Genomic DNA, 26,816 nt, shown 5'->3' on the forward strand with positions numbered 1-26,816 from the left:
TTAAAAAAAGAAAAGCATTTATTCCCACTGATCTTGGTGTGATTAAATGCTTTTAAGGATAGAGGAGGGATTTAGGGTCTTATTGAAAAAGGTATTTAGCGGTTTATATATACTAAAATAATTGCACTTCCATGTTGTGTGTACTGTGAGAGACCAGATATAGTGAATGCAGGGTTCTGGGTTTAGTAACACTCTAAGCCAGGGGTGGACTGACCATTCGAGCACTCGGGCACTGCCCGAGGGCCCGGGGTCAGTAGGGGGCCCCATAAAATGCCCCTGGTACCATTTTATAGGCTTTTGTGAGTGTGGGCAAGGACACAGGGGCCCCATGATCCCCTATTGCCTGGGAGCCCCATGAGTTGTCAGTCCGCCCCTGCTCTAAGCTTTCAAAATAAGCAAAATTTTTCACTACTAGATGAACCAAGTACAGCATTTACCACTTTAGCAGAATTTTGTTTGCTGTTATTGTCTAGTTGCCCTTTGTAAAGAACCAATCAGAAATATAGTTTTGTATATAAAAACAAATGTTGAATAATTACATTCTTTTAATGCCATCAACAGATTCTACCTAAAACATATAGGCTCCAAAACTAGACTGTTTATTGCACTTCCGGTTGTCATCTTCTTGATGATTCTCAGCTGAGAGACCCAGTCAAATCCTGTGATGTGTCTCCACCACCCTGTGATGTCAGGTACATTATGGGAGGAAGCAAAGTTGTAACTCTTTGACACTCCTGGCTTCCACATCTTCCTAATTGTAAGCTGCCAGTTGTGGACTCTAACTCTCAAAGTGTGCCCCTCCCCCCAAACCTGTGACAACAAATGTGGTTATTGTAATTTCCCAGCATTTAAGCATCACCAGTACATCTGCAGAGGAGGGGTAACAATTAAAGCAGGCTGCTGTTTTTGTAAGGGATACTTTTTATGTCTACTAATAAATTTTTGTGCATATCAGCAAAACTAGGCAAACTAAAGTATGCAGAAAAATACTCTTGTAAACCCTTAGTGAATGACCCTTTCTTAACTAAAACCTAACAAAATGTAGCGGTTTCTGGCTTTTATAAACAGACAGCAATGAAGAAGAATATAAATCATTCCTTTTTCTTGACATCATTATTTCCCTGCCCGAGGTCTGTAAATCACGTCATGGCTATAGAAGTCTTATTTGCACAATGTATTTCTGTTGAACTGTAGGCAGCAATTTGGTGATGCTTCCTCTGAATGTGACTTATGCTCATCACCAGATGTGGAATATTTCCTGGTGCTAGACAGTACTAGTCCCTCAGAGACTGTAATTATTATGTACCATGTGCTCACTGTCAATGTGCCAAAGAAGACTGTACTTGGAATCTAAATTTGGGAGCCATTTTTGACTGACTGGAAGAGCACATCGTGTAGTATGGCTGGGAATGTCAGTTATCTGCTGTCTATCTGAGAGGCTGTGCGGGAAGTACGCTGGGGATGACATTCTACATACTTCTGGTTATGACAGCTATGAAGTTCAATAATATGTTTAACATCCTCTGTGGGAAACTCATGAAAGGTTATGATTACTGGCCCCCAGAAACTCTGCCCTGCTGGAGTATGGTTATATTGTAAAGAACTTTGGTCTAATAAAATGCAGGATATTGCTTTTAAATGAACAGCTGTTGGAACTACCAGATACATTTAAATAGTGCTTAAACTCTTCCTTATTATGGGGAGGCTTTAATTATGCAAATTATTACAAATTGTCAACTGTTTACTACTGGTGTCTGTACCCACCCTTCCATGCTGATTAGCAATACACTTATTGAGAGATGAGTACAGAAAGCTGTTGTAGCACTATAATAGGTGATACATTTTTTGCTTCAGGTCTGCTTAGATTTTTTTATGCTGAGTAGGAGTGACCACACACAGGAAAATGAAAATATTAAAACGTTAAAGGATTTTTATGACCCACATTTATTCCCAGACGGCCCACTTCCCCTCTAGAGCAGGTCCGAGAATTCATGTTTTCATTTCCCTCGTTCCTGTAACCATAAAGAGTTTCTATTAAGATAGAAGTATAGCCAAAACTCTTTTGGCCCTTAGCTCTGCACTCCTGTGACCCGTATTCAGGCGAAAGCGGACTTTAGCCCACTGATGTCACTCAACTGGTCCACACCCTGGAGGGATCCCAACTTTCTTGTTGGGATCCACCCAGATTCCTGACCAACAGATGGCTCAACCTCTCTGCTCACAGCTGAGATCCTGATCCAGCTATTCCTGCCCCCCTCCACAGCCTGGCACTCCAGTGAACGCTGGAGGGGCAGAGCAGAGGGCCATTGACTGACAGTTACTGGTTCTCTGCTCACTGAAGACCAAGAACTGAGTGACCGTTGGTCTTTGATCGCTTAGTTCTCGGTCTTAGAGGCATTGGGGAACAGATACAGCATTGGACTGATGCTGCATCCACCTAGGTAAGTATGATTGTATGATTTTGTTAAATCCCATACTTTTCTTTATTTGTGAAGTCGTCATTGGGTTTGAAAATGTTTGCAGGGCAGCTGCTCGGAGGAGCAATAAGCAGGGTTCCCTTGGTCAGTTTATAATGGTGTAAGCCTCCCCCCCAGTCCCAGAACTACCAAGTACATAGGCATTCCCTCTTACTCTACAGATAGTATGTGGGCAGGCTATTGAAAATCAAGGCATAGCAATTTTTTTTGGCTGGAAAAGAAATCAATATATTGTATACCCGTCGAGAGGGACAGGTGGAGTTCTATAGTCCAGCAGGGAACTCAAGCAGGGCTGGCAACACTGCTTATGATTTCAGTGCAACAGAGGCAGAGTGCACAGAAAGGTGGGATCTCTTTGGTTTGCTGACATGATCACCAGTATTGTTCTAGTACTTGCATTGCTTTTTACATTTATAAAACAAGGAAACTGTATTGCACATTTCATTTTAATCTTTTGCATGCCTGGACATACACTTTACAACATGATCTGCCATTACTGACTTGTTTTTAAAGGTGTATACTCCAGAGGTTTAATCTGAATACATTTTTCTTTAATTAGTGAACTACTGTCCTGGACAGTGTCATGACACATGTTATACACATACTCATTCTACATCAGTGACTCACAAAATGCTTAGAAGACAACCCTGAAACATTAATCTTTAAAACAAGTCATCAATGGCAGCTCACATATTTCTGTCCTGGTATTTTCCTTTATGGGGCACCTTACACAGTATTTTTAAGAACCACAGATGTGGTCATTTAAAGGATCACACCTAAAAGCCTCATGGTCTTGGTGCGAACTCTCAACAGGATGCTTTCACATCTTAAAAACCAGCTTTCAGTGGTCTCCTTCCAACATTTATTAGCATGAGATGTGGATGGATCTTTTCAATAAGCTTACTAAAGGTTCAAATTACGCTTAATAATAAAAAAGGAACACAAAAGTAAGACAAATTCTGTTTTTTGTACAAAATTTCATAGGAACATAAGTGCTAGTAAATCATGGGGCTGTAGTAATTACCAGGGTTGTGACCTTATGCTCCTGTAGAAGTTTCACCTCTGTATCTTCAGTACTTACCCTTTGATACCAATACTGATTATGTAGTTTCTTTGCCCGATAAAATGAAGATATTCTCCTGAAGACTAAGCAAAGAAGTATCTTCTCCACTATGTGATATACAGCTTTATCACTTTTATAATTCATTCTTTTACTCATTAATGGTTTTATTTCAGATATTGCAAAGAAGATAGTTATACTGGGAGACGATATCATTGATGTTGTCCAAGGGATGCCTGTAACCTTCCGTGTACAGCTCCAGACAGAAGATTGTGAAATTGCAGATAGTAAGATCCAATTTTACTCCAATATTATTGTTGCTATTATTATTTGTATTAGCAGCACTAGTAGTAGTATAATTATTACAGTACTAGTATGTATCGTATTAAATAAACACTCCTTCTTTTTCCTTAAGCAGACCTATCAAATTTAACTTTTCTGTTTTTTTATTTCTAACTTCTCCTTTATATAGATAACGTTACCAAATGTTTATCTTATTACTCAGATATTATTGCACAGATTGTAAAGTTATCACAATTTGTCTTTTTTTACATACAGATATAGTAATTAAACCATTTTGTATCTGTTTTACTAGCTATCTGTATTAATTAAATCTGCAGCTTAATGCCCAACTCTGGGCTAAAATTTTTGTACAAAAGTGCACCCCCCATTTTTGACTGCAGTGGTTACCTTCTCTCCAGTGCTGTGCCCTGCAAAAATTCCTTTTTGCCTCTAGATGATTTCAGTCTTCAATAATTGAATAACAATCTACAGAGGACATCTTGTAAGTGCAGGACGTTGTCACATACCTGGTTGGGGAGCCTGACGTAGAGAGAGGGCGTCCTCTTACCACTCCCGCTTGGGACACCTGATAGGGTAAGCAGAAGGCACCAAGCCAAGAGGGGCACGAGTGCCTGACGGGTCTGAGATGACAGCTGGCAGGTGATGACCCGGAAGACCAGGGTGTAGGTCAGTTGCGGATGCAAGTGAGCAAGTACAGCAGCAGGAAGGTATAGCGGAGGGTTTAGACAACTGCGGGCAGCTGGCAGCCAGAGATAGTCACAGGCAGGAGAAGTTGCAGCATCAGACAAGCCGGGTTAGGACTAATTGGGCAGATCAGGTACAGTGGAGCAGGCAAGCGGATAGTCAAGGGATGAGCCAGGTTGGTGCAGGTGGAGTTCAATCATGGTCAGGTCAAATCAGGAAGGTAACAGGAATCAGAATACAAGCAACAAGCACAGAATGTAGTAGACCAGAAGGCATAAGTTTAAGTGCAGTAGGGGTTTAAATAGCCCACCTGTGTTTGCCGGCGCGCGCACACATGCATACTCGTGTGCGTGCAACAACGTGCGCATGTGCACTGGCACAGCCGACGGGTACCCAGCGTTGGCGCATAAATGTGCGCCGATGCGAAGCTTCCTTACCCTAACAAAAGTGACATTGACATCATCGCGGCAGCATTTTCTTTTTTTTTTTGCATTATTGGTTGTCACCCACTTATGGAGAAAATCCAGAAAAAAAGTAGAACCAAGCCATCAGCTAAACTACCTGAAGACATTTGAAAAAGGTAAATAATAAAAAGAGGAGCTGAAAATATCTAAATTATCTAAAGCCATAACTTTTTCATTGTATTGTAGGAAATTGTTAAAATCCTTGGCTAGTTTTATTGTCATCAATGGTCTGTTGACATGATTTACCCTATTTGTCTTGGTGGCCATTGTTATTAGGAGAAAAAGTAATGTAAAATCTAAACATTTTACAACTGTCCTCAAAACAGGAGATGAAGGGAAATCTAATGGGGGCACTTGTTCTGTCTTAGATCATTGTCTTAGATCAGAGGGGATGCCTCCTTACTTTGTAGAGATAAATAAAGGTTATCTGTTCCCTACTCTATTTAAAACAAACAAAAAAGCTTTGGCTTTAGAATTATCTACAGCTAAACTTTGATTTGACTAAACATAGTTTGCTGAATTTAACCAAGAGACTAAATCCTAGTAGAAAATCACAGTAATGAACATACAGCAAAACATGGGTGGTGACAAAAGGCATAAAGCCTTTATGAAAGGAAGCCATTACTCACATGGGCCTATGACATCATGGGCTCTAAGTACAATCCTGAACAGGTTTGGAAACAGCATGGTAACAGAAGTCAAGTGCTGAGTAGCCATCTGAAGAACTAGCACAGCAGGCTCAAATATAGGTTAACCATCTGGAACTGATCTATCAATTTACTGTGCAGGAGAGGCACACCAGGAGACCACATCTCAATGCAAAGCCTCAATCCTACAGCTAGTGCTAAAAACTCTCCACCAGTAAAGCTGCAGAGCTAATGTACTGTATCTGCGTGTAGTACTAGTGTGAATGGCAGGGCCATAGATGATTTGACCAAGTTAATGCCTGATTATTACCAGTGGCACAATTTAAAGGAAAATTCTACAATTTACATTTGCTTGCATATTCATATACCATATTTTAAATAAAGCATTTCCTTACCTTTTTTCCCCTCACTCCCCATAACAGAACTAGCCCACCCTCCAGCCTTAAAGTTCCATACTTATGATCTTCTTGATTTAAATAATCTTGGTGTATGTTTAATATTTTGAAACTTTGTTTTCCTGTGTATAGTTGTAAATACACACTGTAAGTGCATGAGGGGAACCATATGTGCTCATTGTATACTTGTTTTACAATTTGTTTTACTGCCTATTTTCACTGTGCAAATCTATGAGTTGGCCAATTAATTGAAAAGAAAACACTCCCTATGTGAAGTTAGATTGAATCATTTTAGTAGCTAAGCTACTCTGTCGTTATTGACTAATCTATGAATCTCTATATTTAATACAAAAACAGCATAAAGCAAATATGTGAAATTTGAAGAGATATCAAAAGTACACTACAGTAATAACTCAAAATATGTTAGCAATAAAAACACTATACGCTTTTGGTCTTAAAATAAAAATTTGTTTATACTTACCTGCTGTGTGCAGTGACATTGCACAGAGCTGTCCCTTATCTCCTCTTTGGCAGTCCCCTGCCAGCACTGTCTGCACCTTCTTCTTCCAGATGCACCCTTAGCAAGCCATGTACAATGGCTGTTTGCTTCCATAGATACATAGTACTGGTAAGCCACGCACCCTCTCTCTCTGAGAAGAGTCAGATAACTGTTTAGAAATGGGGGGGGGGGGGGGTTGTAGATGGTAGTGCTTTTTTTTTACCCCAATGTAGAGAATGTAGCAAGGCAAAACATTTTTTGAGTTTAGATGCTCTTTCTAATATACCTGTATACAGGGGCGGACTGACCATTTGGAAACTCGGGCACTGCCCGAAGGCCCGGGGTCAGTAGGGGGCCCCATGAGATGCCCCTGGTACCTTTTTCATAGGTTTTTTTGAGTTTGGGCAAGGACACAGGGGCCCCGTGATCCCCTATTGCCCGGGGGCCCCATGAGTTGTCAGTTCGCCCCTGACTGTATAACATTGCTTTCTCTGCCTCTGCCCTTAGAACATTTGTATATGCTTTTAGATACTTAATTGAAGGAATACTATATGCTATTTAGATATACTCTTACGCAGACTACTAGCATTGAATAAACCAACAATCGTCCCCTATATACAGTACCCCCTATATACCCTGCATGCAATACCTTGCATGGCAATTACATGAGAGTTGCTTTCTGGATAATACATGAGCAATAATAGTATGAATGACATCATTTTTCCCTATGGAGATTACTAGAAAGAGAAAGTAGGGATTTCCCTATGTGCAATATACTGTACATCTAAAATCTATCTTTCAATCACTTTGAAAGCTCTACTGCTTAGATGTACCTCAAAAGAATCAGCACTGTGAGAATTAATGAGTATAAACCTCACTTGGAAGTGTACCTTTATTGCATTAAAAGGATCACAGCCTGGGCAAGGTGGAGGACCCGTTCGCTCCTTCAATGTAACAATGTAAGGCAGAGAGAGCTCCTGTGCCCTGGTGGTGAAAAATAAGACTGCGGCATACCAGAATTGACGTTACCGCAATCTTGGATTTGAGGTTGCCGGCCCCGGACCACCGGCTTGCTTCCCAAGGCAGGATCAGTTCTAGGATGCCGCAGTCTCGTGTTTCACCACCAGGGCACAGGAGCTCTCTCTGCCCTACATCATTACATCAAAGGAGCAAACGGGTCCTCCACCTTGCCCAGGCTACCTCACATATTGTGATCCTTTTAATGCAATAAAGGTACACCTCCAAGCGAGGTTTATACTCATTCACTCTCACAGCGCTGGTTCTTTTGAGGTACTTGGATTCACTACATAAGTGTTAATTACAGCAGCAGGGAGGAGTTATGTCTTATATACCTTTCTAATCACTGCATGGATGGCTCTTACTGCGCTTGGAATAGTTGACACTTCACTACTGCTTAGATGGCATCAGCAAAATAACTGTGACAATATAAATTTTGCCAAGAATTAATTTGAGCAACAAGTTTTTGGAATGTGTTTTTAATATGTTATATTGCAAGTTTTTAGTGCTGTAGCAGCCAAGACTGTATTTAAAACCCTATTCTACCAGCCACCATTTATAAAAGGTTAAGAAGGCTATAGGGAGCAGAAAATGTGAAATCATTGACTTGTAAAGGGGCTGTAATAGCAGTGATTTGTAACAGTCTTTAGCAGATCTCTAAAAACTTCTAAAGGAAGTTTGAAGTCTCTAACCATTTGTCAGGGCCAGGATCGAAACCCACAATCACTGCTGTGTCCGGCATTAGCTATCTTTGCTGAGCCATCTGAGATGCTGGACAGCATCTTGTCTGAACCTTTGGATAATCTGACCTTGTACCTTGTTTCTTGTGAACCTTGAGCTTGTAGCTCCTCTCATGAACTTCCTGAACAGGTTTGGAAACAGCATCTCTCCAATCGCTATTCTGCTCCTTTGCGTACCTGCAGCTGTCCTTATCTCTACTACCACGTGTTATCAACCTTGTTTTTTGACCTTTGGCTTGTTTACTGACTATAATTCTTCTAGATCCCTACCTGGTATATCTGCGACTGGACCCTGGCTTGCTCACCTCCTGGTGGAGCAATCCTGAGGACTACGACCTGGTACTAAAACAAAGCAAAATCCATCTCCACCATCAGGAGCTTTGGTGAATACTTGTAAGCCATTAGAGCCTCGGGTGAGCCTACGTCATTCCCCAGGGTGACCTGCTTGTACACTTATCCAACTGGTTGGTGGGAATCTCTCTACGGCTAGAGCAATTGGTCTTTGAGTCTGACCCCTGACCATGACACCATTTCTTGTCAAGTGCCTGTAGTTGCTGATAGCTTCCTGTAGCAACAAAGCCACAAAATATTATATGTGGCCATTTGGAGATCTTAGGCGATGCACTTGAGGCCTCTTGTATATAATAAGGTGACCACCACTGGTATGTACAGTATTCTGTGACCTAGACCTAGTCTGCATTGGCTACTTCCTCAAGTGGTGCAACTTAATGTTTTCTAGAAACAGATAATAAGAAAAGGTAACATAGTTGAATAAACCAGATATGAGGGGCAATGCTATAGCTAATTCTCATTTTTATCACAAATTTGCACTTACGTTATAAATACAGCAAATAATGAGATTTTATCTGCCCTAGCTGTATTGAATGTTTATGCAGCATTATAGTTGCAGAGTCATGTAAGAAAAGTTGAGAAAAAAATGAAAATTCTGACTTAAGCAGCACCTGTGTCCATGCTCTTATTGTATATAAGACTTAATACAGTAAGTATGAGAACAGCCTGCAGTAGAGTCTGTTGTAACCTGAGTTATTAATGCCATGATATAACTGTTTCTGAAACGTACATAGTAAAATAAAACCTCATCTTTTATGGCAGCTTCAGTGAAATCTATTATCCATGTATCATTTGTGCTTCCCAGCGCACTTTTGTTCCTCCCTAATGCACACAAGGTAACAGAACTTTAAAATTCCACATTACTTTCATTTATGACATTTTCCTTTGAGTGGATAATAGAGCGCTGTAAAACGTAAAACCTACATTATAACTTTAGTGTCATAAATGCCGGCATGCTCGATTGTGTTTCAGATCTGCCAATTGATATCAACAGTTAACATTCTTCACATTGTCTTCACACACCATTTATAATCTTCACATCCACTTTATTAAATAGAAGAAATTAAAAAGAGGCAAAGTCTTAATTTTCTCAGCGTGCACTTAAGTTGTTTAATTTCCCACATATTGAATGGCTCATGTAGTGGTATACATTTCATGTAATTGTAGATTACCATGGAGGATATGCCTGGCCCTCCATATTAGGCCCTTGAGAGGTTTCAGATACAGTTGATAAATGTACATTATCCACCTGCACATTGTCCTCAGTGCAATGGAATTTGTGATATCCAAATACTGTATACTCAGTTTTAAAATGACAAGCGACAGTAAAGTTTTCTGTGATCCCTCACCATAGGCTAGAGATAAATGAAAATGACAAACGGCAGGTCAGCTGCATTAAACAAGGACCCAAATGAAAACTGTTTTATATTTAAAAAGATATAAAAAAATATATCCTTTGCTACCCTTTTGTATCCTTAACAGAGAGATGCACGATTAAAACAAATGTTTTTTTTGTTTTGGATTCCTTCATTAAATCATTTTGTTTTCTTATTTTATAATTTGTTTTCAGAATTAATTTTGTATATTTGGATTTGTTTTGTATATTCATTTTACTGAATCGATTAATGTTTTCTGAAGTTTGGCTATATTCATTCTTATTTCTGGAGATTACTTATGCACTCTGAGTCATCCCTGCTAGTCCAACCCACAAAGAGAAATTGAACGAGCTATATTGAACAAACAATAATGACTGCAGTAACGAAAGTAACAAATGGAATGAAATTTATTTCGGGTTCATTCGTTATGTTATGTTTCAGGGGGTCTGATGAATCCAACACCATCCAACCCAAACACAATAAGTAGGAATCATCATCTTTCACTTTTACATCTTACCATATTTATTTCAATATGTTTCCATTTCATATGAAGTGCATTTTTTATAATAATGAAAAAATGTACAATAAAAACAAAATGGATCGAATTTGGATCATTCGTTATGTCTTCACCGCTATTTCAGATGCTTCAAACATTAACAGAAGGCCCAAATTATCACATCATGCCATCCGAATGAAACAAATTAATGCAAATTAATTCTTTGTTTCGTTATAATTTATTTTGGATTCTTTGAACGTCGTTAATATTGTGATTTAGAGATTTGGATACAGTGAATATCTGAATAAGGAAAATTTTGTCCGAATTCCGATTTACATAGTTACATAGTTAGGCTGAAAAAAGACAAAAGTCCATCCAGTTCAACCATCAAAAAAAAAAAGTTATAATTCTACATCCACAGTTGATCCAGAGGAAGGCAAAAAAAACCCCAGCAAAGTTTGACACAATTTGCTCCTGCAGGGGAAAAAAAATCCTTCCTGATCCCCCGAGAGGCAATCAGATATTCCCTGGATCAAATTTACCTATAAATGTTAGTATCCAGTTATATTCTGTGTATCCAAGAAATAATCCAGGCCTTTTTTTTAAAGTAAAAGATTTGTAACAAAATGAATTGCACATGTCTAATCCTTAATATCTTTTAGCAAACCTAGATGCCGTCTTGTAGTTATCAAATGATTTGTATGATTACAATAGAAAAATGGAAGGAATTAATACAAATTGTTTACCCTGGGGTGCTGTTTCCAATATTCATTTTTGAAGGTTCATTTACACCTTTACAAATGCATTGGTAACCTTATATTGCAATATTACATGTACATTGTATTACATTGTGTGTAACGGGGGGGAGCATTCATCACCATATGCAGGTTATATGAAGATAAGGAAGAAGGAAGCTCTTTGTATAATAGATAGGCATGAGGCACTGCATGTAATAGGCATGACACACTGACTGTAATAAAGAGGGGTGATGCACTGCATGTAATAGAAAAAAATCAGAATCAGCTTTACTGGCCAGGTATGTATAGTCATACACTTTGTCTTCGGTTTAAATATTAAAAGTTCAAAATTATTCTCAGTGCACACTTGTATTAACAGGTCTTGAGGCAGGTTGAACTTCCTAAGCAGACACAGGAAGTACCTCCTTTTGTTGGGCTTTTTTTAAGAATTGCATCATTGTTGAATGTCTACTTCAAGATCCCAGAAACCTGAAGGTCTCCTCAGTTGGCACAGTCCTATTGTGTTTGAGGAGAATGGTGAGAAGGGACATTGTGAAGGGGTTTCTTCTGAATGAGGAGAATGAGGCATTTCTGTGCGGGCATGGATAGGGAAGAGTGAGTTGTCCATGTTGCAACTAATGTAATGGATGCTGGGTTGTGACGTGTCTTTGCTGGAGGGCAGATTATTCTGTTGTCTTGGATACTGGAAAGGGAGTTTTGTATAGTAGAGTGCTGTATTTCAGATCCATTTGATGTCAGGGATACTGGGGAGTGAGGCACATTTCTTGGGGGTTAAGGTCACTCCTGCTACATGGATACTGAATAGGGAGCTTTGTGTAGTGGAGTGCTGCAATTCAGATCCAGTTGATGTTGGGGAGTGAGGTATACTTCCTGGGGTTTAAGGTCACTCTTGTGACATGGATAATGGAGAGGGAGCTTTGCGTAGTGGAGTGCTGCAATTCAGATCCAGTTGATGTTGGGGAGTGAGGTGTACTTTCTGGGGTTTAAGGTCACTCTTGTGACATGGATAATGGAGAGGGAGCTTTGTGTAGTGGAGTGCTGCAATTCAGATCCAGTTGATGTTGTTGATGTTGTTGATGTTGGGGAGTGAGGTGTACTTCCTAGGGTTTAAGGTCACTCTTGTGACATGGATAATGGAGAGGGAGCTTTGTGTAGTGAAGTGCTGCAATTTAGATCCCATTAATGTCACGGATACTGGGGAGTAAGGTGTACTTCCTGGGGGTTAAGTTCACCCTTGTGGCATGGATACTGGAGAGGGAGCTTTGTGTGTGCACCAACAGTATGACATTATATTGGCACTGATGATGTGGAACACTTCTTAATAGAGTGTTGAGATCCTAGATCGCTTTGCCATGGAGGCAGTCTTCAGCGTCGACTTTAGAAAAAAACTAAACCTACATACCGTAGGTACATAGGCTTTGGGGGTCCTGAAGAGCCCTCCAGTAATGGATATTCATTCAGGTAACAGGTGTGCTCCAAAACAGTGCATGTAATGGAGCCAGTGGCTGTACCTATCATGTAACCAGCTTTCTCATACTGTTTACAAGTTATTCCACTTCTATGATGCCTCTTTTCAAGGCTGAGCTATGTGCTTCATATAAGAAAACAAAGAGGTATTGAGAATAAACATTGCATCACGTAAATGAGAAAATAAGAAGCGACTGGTTCTATTGAAAGGGGTACAGGACTCGATTCACCAGCCTGTAATGCAGAAATGTACCTTGCTAAGATATGATATTATTGACCCCAGTAAACTGATTTAGGAACTGTTTGTGAAAGATGAACGCTGTCTTTTATAGACAAGATCTGTCCTTGGAATACTTGTGGATGGGAATCCTAGTCACAGCTGTCCTTGGTTAAGGCTACAATGGCATTGAATTCTAGACGCTCACAAAGAATGATCAGATCCAGCTTACAAACAAAAGCCTATATGTAGGCTTAATATTTTTTTCATACTGTGAATATCAATAAAAAGCTTCCCAGTTCCGTTAACTCTACACTTGCATTGAGAGACATCCAGCTTTAGCACTACAGAAGAAAATGGCAGTAGCAGTATGTTAATCCCATCATGCTTTGGAAAAACTCATAAATTGCCTGCCTCTGCTCGATGACTTACAACAAGCATGGTTTATTCAGACCCAGAGTGGCAATCTGGCTATTCAAGCATTTCCCACAGGGGTTGGTGTGTTTAGGAGCATCAGTGGGCTGATGTTTGTGCTTATAGGTAACTGCAAGGGGAAAATAAACTTGTGGCTGGGACTTTATAGATGCCTAGACATATAGTAAAAGCTTACAACATCCAAAAATTACAAAACTCATTTATTACACAAACATTAAAAATATCATGGATGATCAGTACATTTTTTCCAGTCTCTATGAAAATTGCTTACAAAAACGATATACCACCATGTCCTCCACATGTTACAAAAGATGTAAATGTGACTTGCTTGAACATAATATTATTGTTCATATGGAGGAACCCAACATGTTCCAAGCAGTATACATTACATTATCTGAAATATAAAAACTATATCCAGATATATAACATATACATTATCCTTGTTAGAATGCCAATATTTACATACAGTACAAGGACAAGAGGGAACAACAGGCATGTAGGGTAAAATGTGCAGCTTGATGCCTCTACCTGGCCAACATAGATACCCTTCAAATTTAAACAACACTGGGAGAAAGTCACAAGGGTTGCTGTCGATGCCATCATTTTTCTGCAAAAATAAGAAAGCCAAGTGCATTATGTCAAAATTGCAAAATTCAATAGAAAACTTGCAATATGTGTAGGCTCACATAGGATTAAATGCATTAATTAGTTGGAATTGACTGTAAATTGACTATGCATTTCATTAAAGTCTACTAAGTGTAGGTTGGTTGGTCCAAAAAAAAAATATCATCCAAAAAAATCTTAGTAGATGAAGTAATTAGGTTGTAACATTTCAGTCTGCAGGATTTGTAATTATAGATGTCCCTCTTAATTCTCAAACTGGTTTACTGATAAAGTGAAATAGGCTCTATAAAGTAACATACCTGTATATGGACAAAGCAGAATGAATATATTACTGAATAGATTAAAAAAAAATCTGTTCACATGGTTAATTAATTTTAGCCAATCAGATAACAATAGCATGTGGACACAGAAGAAAGGAAGATTCTGAAAAGAGCCAGCCCATGTGTTATAGGTAAAGATTGTAGAAAAAGAGGTATGAAGCACTATGTATAAAACAGATGCATGAGACACTGTTAGTAAATAAGAGATGTAAGGTCCTGAATATATTTGATAAGTATCAGATTCTGTGTGCTACAGAGAGAACAAGGCAATGCATGTAACAGTCTTTAAGCACTGTGTGCTTCAGATAGTTATGAAGTGTAAATGCACACTAGCTAAAAAAAAAAAAAGAACCTAGCAGCTGCTTTGAGCATTTTTTTCTGCTTCTAGAAGCAAATAGTGTTATGTTTTTGAAGCTTTAGCTTCTAGTAGCGGAAAAAAACTCTTTTTGGGAGCAATTTGCTGACAAAAGAATGAACACTTTTTTCTTAGTGGGCCACCAATATCCAGATTTCGATAAAGGAAGAGGCCCTTGTCTCCCCCAAAAAGTATGGATTGGGGGTGACCCCCACTCTTACATAGTTACATAGTGTGGCTGAAAAAAGACAAAAGTCCATCCAGTTCAACCATAAAAAAATAAAATCCTATATATAATCTTATACCCACAGTTGATCCAGAGGAAGTCAAAAAACCTAGCAAAGCATGATCCAATTTGCTCCTGCATGGGAAAAAATTGCTTCCTAATTCCCCAACAGGCAATGAGATATTCCCTGGATCAATTTTACCTATAAATGTTAGTATCCAGTTATATTATGGATATTAGGAAATAATCCAGGCCTTTTTAAAGCAATCCACTGAGCTGTCCAGAACCAAATCTTCAGGGAGTCTCTTCCACATTTTCACAGCTCTTACTGTGAAGAAACCTTTCTGTATTTGGAGACTAAATCTCTTTTCCTCCAGACGTAAAGAGTGCCCCCTTGTCCTCTGTGATGACCTTAGGGTGAATAACTCTGCACCGAGTTCTCTATATGAACCACTGATGTATTTATACATGTTGATCATATCTCCCCTTAATCTCCTCTTCTCAAGAGAGAATAAATTCAGTTCCTCTAATCTTTCCTCATAGCTGAGCTCCTCCATGCCTCTTATCAGTTTGGTTGCCCTTCTTTGCACTTTCTCCAGTTCCCCAGTGTTCTTTATCTCAGTTGGTGCCCAAAATTTAATTGCATATTCCAGATAAGGTTTTACTAATGATTTGTACAGGGGTAAAGTGATATATCTGTCTCTGGAATCTATACCTCTTCTAATACAAGAGAGGATTTTACTTGCTTTAGAAACCGCAGCTTGGCATTGCATGCCATTATTAAGCTTGTCATCTACCAGAACTCCCAGATCCTTCTCCACCATTGATTCCCCCAGTTGTACCCCCCTAGTATGTATGATGCATTTATATTCTTAGCCCCCAAGTGTATAACCTTACATTTATCAACATTAAACCTCATTTGCCACATAGTTGCCCAATTAAACAGAGCATTGAGGTAGGCTTGGAAGTTGAAGACATCCTGTAAGGACGTATTCCACTGCACAGCTTGGTGCAAAGACCGAAACAGTGTTTTTATTCCCAGACCCTATATCGTTTATAAATATATTATAAATATATCCTCTGGAACTCACTGCCCCAATCCATCAGACTGTCGCCTTCTCTATTCACATTCAGGCGCTCCCTCAAAACCCATCTCTTCAGGGAAGCCTACCCCACCCTCACCTAACGGCCATCCTCCCTCATTCCTCCTACCACTTCATCCCCCCCAGCCACTTCCTACTGTACCTTTACCCCCTCCCTCCTAGATTGTAAGCTCGTAAGAGTAGGGCCCTCTTACCCCTCGTACGCTGTCTGTCTTTGTTGTACTGTGCCATGTATTGTCCCCCCCTATTGTACAGCGCTGAGCAAACCCTTTGGCGCTATATAAACTCGTAGTAATAATAATAATAATAATAATATTAAAAAGTTAGGGTCCCAACACTGAACCTTGGGGTACACCATTGACAACCCTAGTTGTAGAATTCAGATTATGAATCATTAACCACTACTTTCTGAATACAATATTTTAGCCAGTTGTCTATCCATTTGCATACAGATTTATCCAAGCCCATAGACTTTACCTTACACATTTGCCATGTGTGGGGAACTGAGTCAAATGCTTTTGCAAAATCCAAGTATACCACGTCCACAGCCACCCCCACTGTCTTTTTCTTCCATTTTTAATTGCCAGCAATTATTTTGTTTACATTCAGCTGTCAGCAGAGAACCCCACCGGCAGCTAATAAGTCATTGGTTGTTAAGGATGCATTGGCCAGCTTGCTACTAAAGAAGCTAAACGCTGCCAAACACTGGCACACAAAAGGGAAAAATGCCGGGAAAATAACACTCATATTCAATGTATTTTTTTTCAGCATTTTTCCAGTGTTTTTTTCAGCTCCTAGTGTGCATGGAGCCTTAATGTAAGAGAGGTATGAGGCTCTTCATTTAATGGGCAGATGTAAGGCATTGCAAACACTAAATGTATGAAACACTGCATAATATAGAAATGCATGAGGCACTGAATGTTACATAAAAACAAGAGGCACTGCATGTAACAAAGATATAGGATATTCTGGGGAATTTGTAAAAAGGGTCTGAGACACTCTTTAGAATTTTGACAGGCCTCTGCATGGCAAATAGTGGTGCAGGTGACAAATTCATGTATCTATTGTAAACCTGTTACCCATATGAACACTCTGCTGTCAGTCCAGCTGAGCTTCCTCCTGCTTATCCAGCTGTCACACAGACATTGCAGACCAAGGAGTTTTGTAGCTGGGTTGGCGAAGACTGATGTGGATTCAGACACTAGTATCCAAACAGGTCCACTCCCCTTGTGATTGGCAGCAGATGGAAGGCAGATCCATAGCCAGTAGACAGCCTATTATTGGCTATAGAATCGTCCCCCTGACAGCTGTTAATCACAAGGAGAGGGCATACCTGACGGGGAACTAGTGTCTCAAGTTCCCCATCAGTCTCTGCCCACTGTTAGCTTTACTGGTTACTAGAAGGCTGTTGGCTGTGAAGCTGATGGAGTCCATAATGACCAGTGACAGGTGGGGAGGGGAGGAGGTAGCAATGGCAAACATGCTACCTGCTACACAGTGTGCAGAGATGGGCACTGTGCCTAACTCTGTACACCAACTTAGTCAGGTTTAATTACCTCCAGCTTTGTTATCTACATACTGGAGGTAATTATTTTTTAATTTGGTGCAGTAATAGAGCCACTTTGTAAACGTGGCGCTATTAAGAACCATCTGAATCCGCCGCACATGCAAGTAAAGCTACCATATTGGAGGACATGGATTTTTAACTCTGGCACAGGCTATTTTAAAGGGCCATACCACCAGAAAGGTGTTGTTAAAACTTTACTGAATTCCCATGATTATGAGTAGAAGATAGTTTTGAGGCATTACATGTAATGAAGCATGTCCTAGAACAGGTATGAAGCACTGTGGTTAAGAGAGAGACTTGATTTTCTTTGTGTAATATTCAGACATGAGGCACTATGTGTAATAGAGAGTTAAGAGGCACAGGGTTTAATATAGTTACATTGTGTGTAACGAAGAGCTAGGATACAGGAACTGTAGGGAAAGAAGAGGTATGAGGCTCGGTGTATACAAAAGGTATAAGACACTGAGGGTAACTTAAAAATATGGGTCACTGCATGCATAGTTGTAATACATTGAATATAAACTTAAGTGCAGCGCTTAGAGTAAACAAGTGATAAATAATATAAAACCGTGCAATCTCATATGCAAACCAATACAATATTATTAGTATTATTATTATTTCAGGTACTTATATAGCGTCATCAATTTATGCAGCGCTTTACATATATATATATATATATATATATATATATATATATTGTACATTCACATCAGTCCCTAACCCTCAAGGGCGTACAATCTAAGGTCCCTAACTCACATTCATACATACACATACTAGGGCCAATTTAGACAGGAGCCAATTATCCGACCAGCATGTCTTTGGAGTGTTGGAGGAAACGGGAGTACCCAGAGGAAACCCACGCAGGCACTCGGAGAACATTCAAACTCCAATATAAATTAAAAGTCTCATAAAAAGTCCACCATAAAAATTGTAAATCCAGTGCTATCCTCACAGAGACGAGAAAACGAATCTTCCAAATTAATGTGAAGCAAAAACGGAAAAGCTAGACACTTCCACCAATCCACCAAGTGCATAAGATTGGACGCTTACCAAATGGTGCAACCACTGGTTAAGGTATAGTCAAAAAGGCTTCAGATCAATCCGTGCTTAGGGTATGCATATCCTGAATAGCATGGCTCCTCCTGGCATAGCATCTCAAAAGTATCCATAGAAATAAATAGAAACACCAGGGACCCTCATAGTGTAGTAGGTCCCCCTGATGATGTCAACTCTGATGAAACACATTGGGCGGGGCCACAGGATGTGATGTTGTTACGCTGACCCGGAAGTGGAGTTGTGCATGACACGAGTGGAGGAGGAAATACATTGTGAAGATTGTATGATTACTGCCTGGCTATTTATCACTCTTGTGAGTAGTTTTGTTTTTAATAAATTGTATGTTTTTATAGCCACTACACTATGAGGGTCCCTGGTGTTTCTATTTATTTCTATGGATACTTTTGAGATGCTATGCCAGGAGGAGCCATGCTATTCAGGATATGCATACCCTAAGAGCGGATTGCTTTGAAGCCTTTTTGACCATACCTTAACTGGTGATCGTGCCATTTGGTAAGGGTCCAATCTTATGCATGGAGGTGGATTGGCAGAAGTATCTAGCTTTTCCATTTTTGCTTCACATTCATTTGGAAGATTCTTGTCTCTGTGAGGACGGCACTGGATTTACACTTTTTATGGTGGGCTTTTTTGTGACTTTTTGTCTATTTTATAATATATTGGTTTGCATATGAGATTGCACGGTTTTATGTTATTTATCACTTGTTTACTCTAAGCGCTGCACTTATGTTTATATCTAATTTTTAGAGTTTGTATCATCACTCTTTGTGCTGGTTGCTACAGTTGTGACCAAAATTATTCAACCCCCAATGCTGTAAAGGGGTTTAGGGACTATAGTGTACATTTGGAATTGTATTCAGAATCAAATCCTACAAGGACGTTGTAACTACCCAAATGCAACTAAAATGACATCAATTGTTTATGTAATACAGTAGTAAATGGTTCTTATGTGGTTTCTTCATTGCCACAATTATTCAACCCCTTAAAGACTACCACTCTGAAGAACAGAGGTTCATACAGGTGCTTTCCATCAGGTATTGAAAACACCTGTGGATGTCACCGAGCAGCAATCAAGCATAATAAGCACCAATTAGGCAGCTTTAAAATGACTGTGATACTCAGCTCCTTCTAGACATTTACTGGTGTGGTTACAAACATGGTGAAGGCAAGAGAATGGTCCAGGAAGACAAGAGAAGAGGTGATTTCTCTTCACAGGAAGGGCAATGGCTATAAGAAGATTGCAAAGATGTTAAACATACCAAGAGACACCTTAGGAAGCATCATTCGCAAATTCAAGGCAAAGGGCACTGTTGAAACGCTACCTGGTCGTGGCAGAAAGAAGATGCTGACTTCGACTGCTGTGCGCTACCTGAAGCGTAGAGTGGAGAGAAGTCCCCGTGTGACTGCTGAGGAACTGAGAAAAGATTTGTCAGATGTGGGTACAGAAGTTTCAGCCCAGACAATAAGACGCACACTGCGTAATGAAGGCCTCCGTGCCAGAACTCCCAGGCGTACCCCCTTGCTGTCTCCAAAGAATAAGAAGAGTCGACTGCAGTATGCCAAAAGCCATGTGGACAAACCACAAAAGTTGTGGGATAGTGTTCTGTGGACTGATGAAACAAAATTAGAACTGTTTGGGCCCATGGATCAACGCTATGTTTGGAGGAGGAAGAACAAGGCCTATGATGAAAAGAACACCTTGCCTACTGTGAAGCATGGTGGAGGGTCAATCATGCTTTGGGGCTGTTTTGCTTCTGCAGGTACAGGGAAGCTTCAGCGTGTGCAAGGTACCATGAATTCTCTTCAGTACCAGGAGATATTGGATGGAAACGTGATGCAGTCCGTCACACACCTGAGGCTTGGGAGACGTTGGACCTTTCAACAGGACAATGATCCCAAGCATACCTCCAAGTCCACTAGAGCATGGTTGCAGAGGAAAGGCTGGAACATTTTGGAGTGGCCATCGCAGTCACCAGACTTAAATCCGATTGAGAACCTCTGGTGGGACTTAAAGAAAGCAGTTGCAGTGCGCAAGCCTAAGAATGTGACTGAACTGGAGGCCTTTGCCCATGAAGAATGGGCGAAGATACCCGTAGATCGCTGCAAGACACTTGTGTCAAGCTATGCTTCACGTTTAAAAGCTGTTATAACTGTAAAAGGATGCTGTACTAAGTACTAAGATTGAATGTCACTTGGGGGTTGAATAAAACTGATAATGCTGTGAGCACAGAAAAGACATTTGTGGTTATTTCATTATAACTGTTATGTTATATTTGTCTGACCTACAAGTGCCTCTTTAATGTAAATGTAAGCAAGATGACTGAATGATCAAAAGCAATGTCAAACTGGCCAAAACACTCAATTTCAGTGGGGGTTGAATAATTTTGGTCACAACTGTATGATTTATTGTTGCACCTGAGTGTAGAATTTTTATATATATAATACATTGAACATGTTTCAGTGTGCTACAGCGTAATGATGAAAAATGTGCAATGCTTTTTATTTTTTTTTCATAGGCTGGGAGAAATCTGTATTGCCTAATTTCGGTGTAGGCATTGGTCTAGGACTTGCCTGTGATGTGTGGAAGGGGTTCCTGCATTACAATTCTGAGCAGAGTTCCAAATATTGTATTTAAGCAGTTAAACCTGTATTTCAACTTTGTATTTAGCTGTTTGCCCTGAGTTCACTAATAAAGTCAAACAGTCAAAATAAGTCTGTTATCAATGCAGGAGGTGTGCAAGAAAACATAGATGGTCATATAACAGTATTTTTTTTAATGTATAATTTCATTTAGTGCATTTGTGTCTGCTAATGGATGTGTTGATCACAACAGCAGGGATCCGGATCCAGCAGTGAAAATGTTAACTTTCACATATAGAAAATTGACATTTTTCTCTGCACAGCAAGAACTTCATCCTTCTCACCTTCTTAAAAGCATTCTTATTCAGTCAAGGTTTCCTCGAGCAGCAAAGTAAGATTTAAAATGAGGTCCGAGGCATGAAAATCAAATGCAAAAAATACAGGCTTTTTCTTTGAATTTCACAAGGTTATTTATAAACAGAGATTAGAGGGGAGAGTCGGAATGCATTTTCATTATGCATCTTTGAGACGCGTTTGGCGCTTTCCTTTGTGTGCGCTTGCCTTGCCTTGCTCTGCTGGACAGATACAAATATTTGTCACCTTTTAAATCTTCACTTGGATGCGTGGCTTTCTTGGCTCTATAAATCGCACATAAACTCTCACATGGCATCATGTATATAACAAACTGAAAGCTAACTTCACCTTTTTCACATTTTCTAGCTGTAGCAGATTTGTGGTGCATGTTTTATTTTCTCCATTATGTTTTATTTCCTTTTTTTTTTTTTTTTCTTGCTCTTATTCATAATTCTTCACTTTTTTCCTTTCAGTATCATCAACATTTTATATTTAAAGCCTACTCATGCTTTTGCACTTTAGGTGCACTTTACTACACTTAAATTGTATGAAGAGTTCTGTATGGTATTTCCTGTAGGATATTATATATAAGAAAGAGAGTGCATAATATAACGATTATTGAATTAAAACTGTAAGATATTGCACCCACAGGAGGCTTGGATAAAGAGGTTCTACCCCAAAAAGCATTAAGTGGGCATACATCTCTTCCAGGTTTAGGCTAGGGTTTCACCTGAGCTCTGGCCTGGGTCATTCTGTTGCAGAGATATGTGGGAACAACTAAAACTCTTCCCTCTCTGCCTATTATTGTGTAGCCAACATCCAGCCAAACTTCTGGCCCTGACTAGATACCCTTATATCGATGCAAGGCAATGTACTGTATATGCCTATTATACACCAACTTGTACATGTAAGTATAAAATGTTTTAATTTTTAGTTAAAACATGCAGTTGTGTTCAAAATAATAGCAGTCAGACATCACTAACCTGATCAATCACTGTTTTTGGTAGAAATTATATTTCTACATGGCAAATAATTTACTAGCAGGTGTAGTAGAGTAATAAAAATCCAACAGACCCAACAGTCATGACATGCATGCTGCTGATTCTGTGTAATTGAATCACTAATTGAAAGGGGCATGTTCAAAATAATAGCAGTGTGGAGTTCTATTAGTGAGGTCATTCATTCTTTGAAAAACAGGTGGCAATTATTGCCCTTATTTAAGGAAGGAAGGCAGCAAATGTTGTACTTGCTGGTTACAGTGCATTTCTCTCTGAAATTCTGAGGAAAATGGCTCGTTCCAGACATTGTTGAGAAGAACAGCGTACATTGATTAAAAAGTTGATTGGAGAGGGGAAAACATATAAAGAAGTGCAGAAAATGATAGGCTGCTCAACTAAAATGATGGCAAATGCTTTAAAATGGAAACCAAAACCTGAAAGACGTGGAAGAAAGCAAAAAACTACCATTCAATTGGATAGAAGAATAGCCAAAATGGCAAGGACTCAGCCAACAATCAGCTCCAGGAAGATCAACGAAGGTCTAAAGTTACCTGTGAGTACTGTTACAATTAGAAGACGCCTATGTGAAGCCAAGCTATCTGCAAGAAGCCCCCGCAAAGTCCCACTGTTGAAAAAAAGACGTGCTGAAGAGGTTACAATTTGCCAAAGAGCACATTGACTGGCCTAAAGAGAAATGGCGCAACATTTTGTGGACTGATGAAAGTAAGATTGTTCTTTTTGGGTCTAGTGGCCGGAGACAGTTTGTCAGACGACCCCCAAACACTGAATTCAAGCCAAAGCAAAATCTTCAAACATTTTTCAGTTTATATAGTGAATGTTTGAGTTTGTAAAGAAAAATACAAACACTGCTATTTTTTTGAACAGTCTAATATTCACTTTTCTTCAATTTTTTCTAGAGGATCAACACAAATTTGATATATTTTTCTTCATGTTTTGATTTGGAATAGAATGTGTAGTGTTCCCAATGCATTTGTGTGTATGGAAATAAAAGCTATTAGAAGGATTTTGAGCTTTATTCACTTTTTTCAACACACTATTATTTTGAACACAACTGTATGTTAAAATGCACACATATACACCATTAAAGGAACTTAACCACTTGCACCTTGGGCATACAAGGTACATCCAACAAAACATAAGCAGGCCTTGTACGCCCTGATCCCCCCCCCCCAGTGACTGCTGTGCCCATCAAAATCACTAAGACTGATTGCCAATTTGACATTCTGTTCTCAATGTATAAGTATAGACACAGAGGATTCTGTATATATGAACAGTGTGAAGGGGCAAGAGGGTGAGGGCACTCTCCCAAAGTATGATAAGGTCCTATTACCTATCAAGCGCATATATTATTGCAGTACCCCACAGTAAACAAGAAAGCATCTTTTGATGAATTCTGATGTTAATAGGAATTTTTGCATTGTGTCTCACCAAATAAGCTTCCTTCTGCAGATTGTATATTGTTGCTGTTCTGTAAACAGCAATTTAACAGCCTAAAAAAGACTCACCTGTAGTGTGAGAAGAGGCAATGTTGGCTCTGGTTTGGGATTGTTAAAGAGAAACTGTCACCTTGCCCATACAGGACAAGGTGGCAGTGTCTGTGTAAAAGGCACACCTGCACAATGATATACTGCTTGTCAGCACTCCCCTGCAGTTTCTGCTTCAGCCGATCACTCTCTGTCACTCTCGATCATTATGACACTGTTCAGGTCTAGCAATTGACTGCTAGACCTGAGTGCTGTCACAGGGGAGGAGGTCATAATCTCCCCCAAACCTGGAGGCACCAGATATTGTTGCCTGCTGTGACAGAAAGAGGAGTGAGTGTAAGGCTTTAGGGGAAAGGGAGGTTGGCCTTTATCCAGAAAATTACACTTTGCTGTGCATGGGCAAGGTGACAATCTATCTTAACCACTTGCCGACCGCGCATAGCCGAATGACGGCTTCACCGCGGCCGGCCAGTTCTGAGTGGACGTCATATGACGTCCTCCCAGAACGCGCTCTCCTGCGCGCCCCAGGGGGCGCGCACCCGGCGATCTCCGTGATCGCTGTGTCCTACGGACACAGCTGATCACGAGATGTGGTGAAAGGCCGATCCCACCAGCCTTTTACCACGTGATCAGCGGTGTCCAATGACACGCTGATCACAGGAAAATGCAAGTGCCGGTTCTCGGCTGCACTTTCCTCACGCTGTCAGATCGTGAGGAAAGTACTGCCGAGAACCGGCAGTTGTCAGAGCGGGGATCGGCACCGATCATCAGGGCACTGATGATCAGTGCCCTGATGATCGGTGCCCAGCAGTGACCCCCGCAAGTTCCGATCAGCTGTGCGCCCACTAGCCCTGCCCACCCATTCCCAGCAGTGCCCCCACCTGTGCCCAGCAGTGCCCCCACCTGTGCCACTCTGCAGTGCCACCTACCTGTGCCCAGCAGTGCCACCTACATGTGCCCAGCAGTGCCACCCACCTGTGCCCACCAGCGCCACCCACCTGTGCCCACCAGTGCCACCCACCTGTGCCCACCCACCAGTGCTGTCCACCAGTGCCACCCACCAGTGCCACCCACCAGTGCTGCCAGTCAGTGCCACCAGTCAGTGCCCAGGGGTTGTGCCAGTCAGTGCCGCCAGTCAGTGCCCAGAAGTGATGCCAGTCAGTGCCGTCTATCAGTACCCATCATCAGTGTCACCTATCAGTGCCGCCTATCAGTGCTGCATATCAGTGCCGCCTATCCGTGACCCCTAATTAGTGCTGTCTATCAGTGCCGCCTATCCGTGCCACCTCATTAGTACTGCCTATCAGTGCCCTTTAGTGCTGCCTATCAGTGCCCATCAGTGCCGCCTATCAGTGCCCATCAGTGCCGCCTCATCAACGCAAATCAGTGAAGGAGAAAAAATACCTGTTTGAAAAATTTTATAAAAGAAACAAATAAACTTTTTTTTTTTTTCAAATTTTTTGCACTTTTTTTAATTTATAGCGCAAAAAGTAAAGCGCCCAGTGGCGATTAAATACCACCAAAAGAAAGCTCTATTTGTGAGAAAAAAATGATCAAAATTTCATATGGGTACAATGTTGCATGACCGCGCAATTGTCAATCAAAGTGCGGCAGCGCTGAAAGCTGAAAATTGGCCTGGTAAGGAAGGGGGTATAAGTGCCTGGTAGGCAAGTGGTTAAAGAGGTGTCAGTGACAAGGTGCAGCAGCAGTTCCCACATGGGATGTTCTTGCACAGGACACTGCTTCTATTGATGAATGGAGTGGTGGAGGAGGAAGGCAGATCCTAAACAGGGCTCTGCTTCCATTTGTGAATGGAGTAGGGGAGAAGGAGGGGAGCTCTTACACAGCATTCTGCCCCATTGGTGAATGGAGTGGCAAGGGAAAGGGAAAACTTAAGAAGTGGCAAGTGGAAGGGAAAACTTAAGAAGGCCAAAGACAAGTCGAAAACCAAAAAAATATTCTTGGTCTTTCGTTTTTTGCATCAATAGTGTGCCAGCTGCGACATGCGATTTTCGTGTTGCAATCGAAAGTGCCTGATTCAACATGTTGGATTTTGTTTAGAAAAACAAAACAAATGATGGAACAATTGTATGTGCCACTTTCATTTTTCAATTGACAGAACGTTCAGTGTCTGACTCTTCTATGGCTGGCCTTGTACAGGGCTTTGCTCCCATGGATAAACGGGGTTTCAGAGCAGCAAGGACAAGTCTTAATCAGAGCTTTGATCCTAACAGTAAATGGAGTAGTTGGTACTTTCCTTATTCCACACAGTTCCAATAGGAAAGGAAATCTGCTACCCTTGATTGGTGCCTGTTCATGTGGAGAAATCTCACAACAGTGTCCTGGCTAGAGCATCAGATGGTCTCAGCTGCGATGTGACCCACCCGAGAACATCAGTTCCGTCTCCAAACTCCCCTTTACACAATTTCAGGCTCTGCAAGGTTGCAAATAGAGATGAGCGAATTATTCAAAAATTCGATTTGGCTGATTCGCCGAATTTGTGGAATAAATTCGATTCGATGCGAATTTATTCGCTGCGAATTTAACTTATAAAAAGGGTTTCTAGGCTTCAGAGAGCCTTTATATTAGTGCAGAACACTGTACCTTTAATTTAAATGCCCTTGGAGTCTGCTGGGGAAGAGAAATAATACTGTCAGTCAGTATGACATGCAGATGCGTGCCGTCGATCTTAGAATCACCGCACACTTCACTCATTTGGGCAGT

At 40.5% G+C, this 26,816-nt stretch overlaps 1 protein-coding gene across 2 annotated transcripts in view; it reads left to right on the forward strand.

The window, feature by feature from the left end:
• The window catches only part of MORN1 (MORN repeat containing 1), a 457,770-nt gene that overhangs the window by 138,560 nt on the left and 292,394 nt on the right, over positions 1 to 26,816 (forward strand). For both annotated transcript variants that reach the window (XM_089684351.1, XM_089684352.1), the window contains exon 8: positions 3,714 to 3,824. In XM_089684351.1, coding sequence (XP_089540477.1) covers positions 3,714 to 3,824 — 111 coding nt within the window. The remainder of the gene's footprint in view (positions 1 to 3,713; positions 3,825 to 26,816) is intronic.

This window comes from Staurois parvus, unplaced genomic scaffold (genome assembly GCF_062004578.1).
Source record: "Staurois parvus isolate SC_StPar_1 unplaced genomic scaffold, SC_StPar_1.0 ptg000346l, whole genome shotgun sequence".
Taxonomy (NCBI): Eukaryota; Metazoa; Chordata; class Amphibia; order Anura; family Ranidae; genus Staurois; species Staurois parvus.